The sequence below is a fragment of the Pseudochaenichthys georgianus genome, chromosome 9 (genome assembly GCF_902827115.2).
Source record: "Pseudochaenichthys georgianus chromosome 9, fPseGeo1.2, whole genome shotgun sequence".
Classification (NCBI taxonomy): Eukaryota; Metazoa; Chordata; class Actinopteri; order Perciformes; family Channichthyidae; genus Pseudochaenichthys; species Pseudochaenichthys georgianus.
Genome location: NC_047511.1, coordinates 32752714 through 32761201, shown reverse-complemented (window position 1 = coordinate 32761201; position 8488 = coordinate 32752714). Strand labels below are relative to the sequence as shown.

The following is an 8488-nucleotide window of genomic DNA, read 5'->3' as shown; positions in this document are numbered from 1 at the left end:
TGCCCTGCCCCCGCCTTGCAGGGAGTAAACTCATTGTTGCCAGGTTTTTATGTAATTACTCTCACCTTCAGCGGTGGCTGGGAACAATCAGCAGACTGGTGTGTGTGTATCTGTGTGTGTGTCAGTGTGTGCTGTAAGCATGGCCTTTTACTGCATATTGGGCATACAGTACTCTTACAATGCCCTAGATTCTTTGCTATATAGATCAATTCAAAATAGAAGCCCACCCACACCTCCTTCAACCATAATCCTCAGAACTCTGCATGTATGTACCAGAAGAACTTGAGGGAAGAAAGGGTGCTTTCATTGCATTCTCTGATAACACTTTGGTCTGTGAAACTTGCAGCTCTTCCTGTAAAGTTTTGTTCTTCCTCTCACTTCAAGTTACTTCTTAAGCAGGAAAACAAAGATGTTTCATTTGTGATGAATTGTTCTATTCTATATATAATTATTATATCTGATAGAGCCAAAGGAAGCAGAAACCTCATAAGAGGGCGACACATTCATATTTAGAGCGGCTGTCTAATTAGAGAAACAATTACCAAGAATGGGTATGACTCTAGCACATTACAAGCATTCATACTTGTTGGAAAAACCCACCCACTCCCCAGCGCTGGCCAAATTCCTTTGTGTTTATGTTGAGTGTATGTCATGTATGAGTTTTTGACATTGAGAGGCTAAGCATTGCTTTCCAAACAGACAGGTCTGAACTAGTAAACAGGTGCTGCTAGAGCAGCTGAGGATGAGGACATGGGGTGTCTCCACAAAGCCTGATCAAAGAAAGGCTGCCTCAGCCGCCACTCATCCAGGCAACTTGATTTATGTCACTGTGTCAGAGGACTTTATGAGTGTTTGCACAAACAGCAGACAAAGTAAAGCTTCACAGGTTCCTGCACCACCCTGCATACAATAACATTGCATAAAGAAGAAGGTGTCGTCATTTATTGATAGAAAAGCGTAGTTTTAAAATGTTGACTCGTGATGATGTTCTCTTGCTGCTTTCCATCTGAATTAGCCTTTGACATGCAGAGGAGGCTTACTTGTTTTGTTATTTCAACTCTATGTTTCAATACTGCTTGGTTCCACAAAGACACTTAACATCAGAGGGGACCGTGCTTTCTCTGCTACCGCCCCTAAACTGTGGAACGACCTGCCCTTGCTCATCAGACAGGCTCCCACACTGACTGTTTTTAAATCCCGTCTGAAAACCCACCTCTTCTCCTTGGCATTCAGAAACAAGTAGAGTGTTGCTTTTATTTGCTTTCAGTGGTCTATTGTTTTTATTATATGCCTGTTATTTATTTTTTAATTATTACGTTTATTCTGGTTTGTTTTGTGTTTGTATCTTGTATTTTAAATGTATTTATATTATGTTGTGTGAGCTTATCTCTCTGTACAGCACTTTGGTCTGAAGGTTTTTAAATAAAGTTGGATTGGATTGGATTGGATCAGCTCAATTACAGTGTGGAAAGCTGAAAATCCTGGCTTGCTGGCAAACCAGTCAGATTAAATTAAATCAAGTTATAATCAGAGGTTTGATGCTGTTTCAACAACACTGATCACAGCAGAAGCTCTTTTTGTCAATGAATCATAAGCCAACACAGACATTGCTATCTCCTACTGGCACTGCAGAAAGAATGAGCAACAGAAAGTGGATGAGTGTGGGGTGACGATGGCATTTGGCCTGTCATTGATGAAACATTTAATGATCATCAACACCAGACAAAAGAACTTTCACTCTGATGTTATAGGATCTATACTTTGAAAAGCAATAAACACAAGTGAGTCTGATTTAAAAAAAAAAACTTTCTTGCCAGCAATACTTTGTCCTTGCTCTGAGCAGGATTTTTTCCTTTGAAGAGAGCAGAAGAAGAAAAGTGAAGGCTGCTTGGCTGAAGAAGCCCTGGAGGGGGGTGGTAACTGTCATTTATATTTACAGCCTTCCCAGACACCTCGGGGGCTGTTATCCAGGTGGCCTCTGTTGAAGCTCTCAGAAGCACTCACACCTTTCTCACAACTCAGAGTATCAATAGACACTGTCTGACTTTGATTCAGCCACATAGAGGTTGTGAGTCATGTGCTTTTGACTGTTTAAAACGGGTTGGGTTGGTGCTGGAACTTGAATGCCCTCCGGGATAAAGCATTACTACACTTCTGAAACTTTAGTAAACCAGAAAGGACTCTCTAACATAGGTTTTACACTTTCTAAAAAAGCTTTGAAAGTGTGGCAGATATAAAAGGTAGAAAAGGTTTTGTACTACATTATTCTACATTCATACTTATTATTCTTACGCATATCATTATTCTTGCAAATATAGTGCTGTCTTGACTCACTTACATGTACTTGCACTTGCTCTGAGAGCACTGTCAAGACAGAAACAATTGTGAAGACCACTGAGACAAATGTAACATTTGTGATATTGGGCTATATAAATAAACATTCATTATTGTCATTGCTAAGATTCAAGACTAGACTTGTGGCTCTCAGAAAGTATATCTTAAAGTTGTTGACAGCGTTAGGATCGTTTAACACCAAACATCTTAGGATACCACAAAATGTATTCAGTTTGCTCATGCTTGACAAAGCCGCTTCAGTCAATATGTAACTTTTTCAAATCCAGGCCAGATGTGTCTTTAGAAATGTCACTATGCCGGGCTGATAAGAAGAGAAGAGATGACAGATATTTTGTATTTTTGGTTTGCTGCGATCCCCTTTTCAAAGTCAAACCCCTTCAAACGGTCTAATCCTGTCCTGAATGAGAGCTGGATTATTGTATAACCCCTTCATTGATACGCACCGGCTCATGCAACACAGAGAGAGAGAGCAAGAGAGGGAAAGTGGGGGCGACAATGAAGGTGTATATCCACTTCAGTTGAGGCAGAGTGGGAAATAAAAATAAATATTCAAGTCACCCTCATGTAAACCACGGCTATATAAAATGTGACATTTTAGTTAACAAAACACACTATAAAAGTGTTCATTTGTCATTTGGACAAAACCACTACTAAACCTTTTTATCTTATGAATATTGGTTCAAATCGGGGAGTAATTCTGCACACTGTTTTAAGGTGCTTCTTCTCATCAAAAAGTGTGCAAAACTAATAGCCATTAAACAAAAAGTGAATATAATTTACATTGTCATTTGAAACACATATCAAACTATATGTATTGGTGACTTTGAGGCCTGAATTTAAACAGCAAATGGGAGACCCTGGAAACTCCCTTTTACTAAGTTTGTCCTGTTTTTGCTTCACTGTTAGTTGTCAAGCCACTGGCCATTAACATTCATTTGCCAATATTTCCTTACAAACATTTAAAAACAAGAAGAGGGATGCTGCTTTTTGTTCTTTCTGCATGTGCTGACTTATAAACCAATGTGTCAAGCATGGTAACAAGCCTTTTTTATATGTAAAAGTGCACATTATTCCTATAGCAACAATATACAGTGCATGTACAACATTTATAAGCTGATCTGAACTGGTCTTTAATATTATTGTTATAGTATAAGTTAGTTTTGTCCCCTTTTGATCAGGTAAACATCTGCATCTCCGTAAATTATATTTAAAGATATTCTTAGTAACAAACATAATATTTAAACCCAGCTATGACATTCAATAACATTCACAAATTGAGGAAAATTATTTGAATTTTTACGATGTATTGATCGCTTGATTGCTACGAAACTGTGGGTGGCAAAAAGTACAAGTGCTGCAATAGTAAAAATACAAGCTTTATGCGGCTGTATTAACATAGAGACTCACTCCATTAGATAGGAAATCAACACAATTTTAACACAAAAATACGGCATTACAAACATTTAAAACTAGAACGTTTTATTAATTTTTCTATAAAATCTGAAGTTTTTAGAAATATATACAAATGTTCCCTTGTGCTTTAAAACGGCAAAGAAAAAATATGGGAAATATAACTGAATGTACAAATAACTTTTCAATAATGAGTGCTTGATTAATTTTATGAAATGGGTTTTCCTCATAATGGGCAGTTCAGAAAGGTATTTTCAACAGCTGCTCTCACTCCAGTTCAAACATGTATGACACTGCCTCGATTTCCATTAAAAAGCCTCCAAACACAACACTTATCCTTCTGACCATATGCCTCCATAGTCTGTGGGGTCCTGTCATTGTCTGTAGTCTGTCACTAACAGTATAAGTGTCTTTTTTGCCTGTAAGGAAAACATCTATTGCGCATTATTCAAGTGACCCCATGGCACATCCAAATGGTATATTCCACTCTTTTTGTCTTGAGACAATAAGATTTTTTTTCTCTTTACCAAGTTCCTTAAGTGAATCCAGAAGAATACGTTTTTTTCCGCAAAGAAAGGCAGCTCTTGTTGCATGAGATGGCTCAAGACAAACAAAAAAACCCATGTTGCATTATTTTTAACGCAGTTAACATAAATAAAACATGATTCTTTTGATAGCACTCTGATTACATAGTCTCATTTAGTTAAGGGCTTTACAAGTATTTTTGGGTTTAAACAAAGAGAGCTAGCTCATACACATGTTGGAGGGGGCCGTGTAGGCTCATATTTTGTACTGTGCCCTTTGAGAGATGGGTGAGGTTTGATGTAAGGCCTGCTGCTGGTGAACACACTGGCAGCCTTCCTGCTTGTCCTCTTCTTTAGCTTCCTGCTAAACACATTCTGCCATGACTGCAGTGTCTTTGAGGTCCAGATCCACATGCCGCTAGTGATGCCCACCACCAGCAGCATGAATATCTTCACCATGAAGATCTCAACGGCGGGGATGGAAGTCTTCATGACGCACTCGTCCGACTCCGGCCCGCTGCTGTTGACACATTTCTGCTCCGCTGCCAGGATGCGCCAGTAGTCCATGTTGAGCCTCTCGTAGAAATAGCAGGCGATAACGCAGGTGGCTGGGACGGTGTAGAGCACGGAGAAGACCCCGATGCGCACCATCAGTTTCTCAAGCTTGTCTGTGTTCTCTCCTTCTGTTTTCATGATCTTACGGATGTGGAAGAGGGCAACAAAGCCAGACAGCAGGAATGAAGTACCAATAATAAGGTAGCAGGAGAGAGGAATAAGCACAAAGCCTGTGAGAGCTTTGACATCCATGCTGCCCACATAGCAGATGCCCGTCAGCTCATCCCCCGCCACTTTCCTCATCACCAGGATCATGATGGTCTTCACAGCCGGGATGGCCCATGCTGCCAGGTGGAAGTAGCTGCTGTTGGCCTCGATGGCTTCGTGACCCCACTTCTTCCCTGCAGCCAAGAACCATGTGAGGGTCAGGATAACCCACCAGAGGGAGCTGGCCATGCCAAAATAATACAGGATAAGAAAGACAATGGTGCAGCCGGTGCTCTCCAGACCCTCTTGGATGATATACTGGACCCCATTGTCTCTGTCACAGGCTATTCTATCAGCTCCTACAAAAAGTCTTACTAGGTAACCCACAGAGTAAACACAGTAGGACATGGAGAGGAAGATGATCGGCCTCTCAGGGTATTTGAAGCGCTGTGGGTCTATGAGGAAAGTGAGCACAGTGAAGGCGCTGGAGACAAAGCAGAGGATGGACCAGATGGCAATCCACACCAGAGAGAACTGCTTGTCCCCCTGACTCCAGTACACGTCCACTTTGGGGTAGCATTTAGGGGCACATGACTCACTTTTCTCTACAAAGTGGAACTTGCCAGGATTGCTGCACGTCTGCTTGCTGATGCTGTCCTTTAAGTGCACATCCTGCCCGCTCAGAGGCCGCTGTGGCCTGTAGTCTGGAGGCTGGGTGTGAGAGACTTTGGGAGGTTCATCTGAGCCGTTGTTGGGCGCCTCCATGCAGAGGTTGTTTGGGTCATTTTTGGTTGGCAGCCGGGAGCAGTCCAGGGAGTCGGGCCAGGGGAAGTTGAATTGTTCCAAGATGGGTGAGCATTTCACCTTTACCTGCTCACACATAACTCGGCATGCTGGGATGGGGTTGGACACCTGCTCTGTGCACATGGGAGCGTACAGTGAACACAGGAAAAATTTGAGATGACTGTGGCATCCAAATTGTATCAGCGTCGCAAACTCCTGCAGCTTTATCGCTGCCTCTTTTTGGTCATCGTGGCCCATGAGATTTGGCATGCGGGTCATGTTGTAGCCAATGTCTTTACACTGGGGGATGCTGATGTGTTGACATCTCCCCTCTCCTGACCAGTCGGGGTCTATTGAGCTAATGGCTGACCCCCCACTGCTCCTCAGGGCCAGCAGCACACAGATGAGGTTCAGTTTAGCAGTTGAAAGCATTTTCCCTCTCTTGAATTAAAGAAAATATAGGCCAAATGTTCACCACTAACACATCACACAGGTTTCTCTCATTAAAAAGATCAGTGATGAAACCTGGCTGCTGTTTGTGTTAGACAAATGTGACAAATAACTTACAGAACTATCTGGTGCAAGATCCTCGTTTCCACATTTTAGGCTTGCAAGAGTTCAATACAAAAAAAAATCCCACTGTGGTCCGAAAATGTTTTCTCGCTGGAAGACGCGTGCGTTTAGGTCCATGCTTTCAAGCGCTCAGTCTGTGGCTGAAGTGTTGGAGATACTTCTTCAGTCTTTTACACGGTGCATATCAGTCTAGCTGTGAGTAAAAGAGAATTGAAATGTTTTCCGATTTGTCCTTTTCTTGTTCCCAAAATACTCACTCATCTGTCCTCGCGTTTCATGTCACTTTTTCCGGAGTATCAGTCTGAGCAGCAGTGCGATTTCAGTCCTTGTGCGACAACTTGGGGAAAACACACAAAAAACAATTTCCTCTAGTCCTTTAAGCCGCTGCTCACAAGGCACCAGTAGCAGCGAAGAAGTCAGCTAAATTAGTAAAATAAATATCCTCTGTGATCTTAATAAATGTGTCCCAGAAACGTAGGATTACGCTCCTCCCGTAAACAGGCAGTTGATGCGTTTGGTGGCAGCGCTGGTCTGAGCTGGTCGGAGCCTCCGTCCCGGTCTAACCTGCCAAAAGATCCGCCTTCAAAGACAGCTACTTTGCATAAGAAAGATGACACTGACACGCGGATTATTTTCAAATCGTGCGGAACAGCCTGTTCATTACAGCAGTTTCAAAGGCTCGCAGCAAACTTCCTTCTCTCTGTTTGTTTGTGCTCAACTGCAAACTTCCACTATAACAGGACAGAGACACCTTTTTTTGAGAATCCCCCAAATGTGCATAATATGCCTCACAGTGCGCACCAGAACCACAGTTTTGGTTACAACTGACGTTTCGCACATGTAACTGCAGGGCAGGTTTATTATTTTTTCGCCACTTTGATTGCTTTCCCATGTGATTTAAGTTAAAAAAAAAAGCATTTTACATCCCCTTAAGAGCAGGCTAAACTATAACAAAAACTATTCACCGTTTTTACTTGTGCAATCCATGCTTTTTTATAATTACACATTTCCTGTGTTTTGGACCAATGCAACCTCTTTCTTCGAATAGCAGGTCCGAGATGCTAAATTGTCCAATCAACATTTTTCATTAAATTAAACTAAGAATAATTTAAGCAAAAAAATAATCCAGAGGAAAACTAAATTCATGATGTCGCTTCTTCACTGTAGGCTACATCTTGACTGTATATGCATGGATCTAGAGCAGAGATGATGCTGTTCCCCAGAGACTTTCACATTGACCAGTGTAGAAAAAGTAATACTAAGGGTGTTGTCAACACAATGTAAACATTGAACATTTAGACCAGGGGTCACCAACCTTTTTTAGGGTGAGGGCTACTTTCAAAAAATAAAACAAATCGAGGGCTACTTTTACTCCTCTTTTTTTTGTTTTTTGCAGTGTATATATTTAGCTCATTTTAACATTATTATATGCTGACGTTTAACCTTTGTGACCAACATTGAATAACATTGTTGAACGCAGGAGGACAAACACTTGCATTCATTTCCTGCTTTTTTTTAAGTGAAGGAAGTAGTACAGCAAACAAATACGAAGGTTGAATTCCTTTAGATCTTTCTCACACATTGGAGAAAAATATTTCTTTAATTGGTTAAGTAAATAAAGTAATGAATCATATTGCTCAACAGCATTCATAAAGCACTGTGTCAAAGCTAGTGGCTATTGTTCTCATGCAGAGAAACCGAAACCACCACTGTTGGGTGGGAAGTGTATAAAGCTTTAGTTCAGCTTCCCTTAGTTTATTTTCTTTTGAGATAATTTGTAATGATTGCACATTGAGTCAGTGGATTTTCTTTTGCATTTCCCCCATGTTTTTACTACCTGCGCTATACCTGCCTCTCATACACCAAGTCAAATTACAATTTGCCCATCAGTATGGATGTGTTATCCTCAATATGTGTCTTAGCCCTATGGTAAACTGTCCGGCATACATCCCCCTGTGACCCTGAACAGGATAAGTGCTTAAGAAAATCAAAAGATGGAGGGGCTTTTATTAGCCTATTAAAGCGAAACAATTCCTGTATAGAAAGCTAGCCTATGCAAGACACAGCAGCACCAAAGTAAC

General features: G+C 41.2%; 1 protein-coding gene across 1 annotated transcript; it reads right to left on the bottom strand.

Moving 5' to 3' along the window:
• Nucleotides 1-3715: 3715 nt before the first annotated feature.
• fzd10 (frizzled class receptor 10) lies at nt 3716-6948 on the bottom strand. Its single transcript, XM_034090237.1, has one exon. It carries the CDS (start codon nt 6264-6266, stop codon nt 4515-4517), a length of 1752 nt encoding a protein of 583 aa, XP_033946128.1. The 5' UTR covers nt 6267-6948; the 3' UTR covers nt 3716-4514.
• Nucleotides 6949-8488: the final 1540 nt, after the last annotated feature.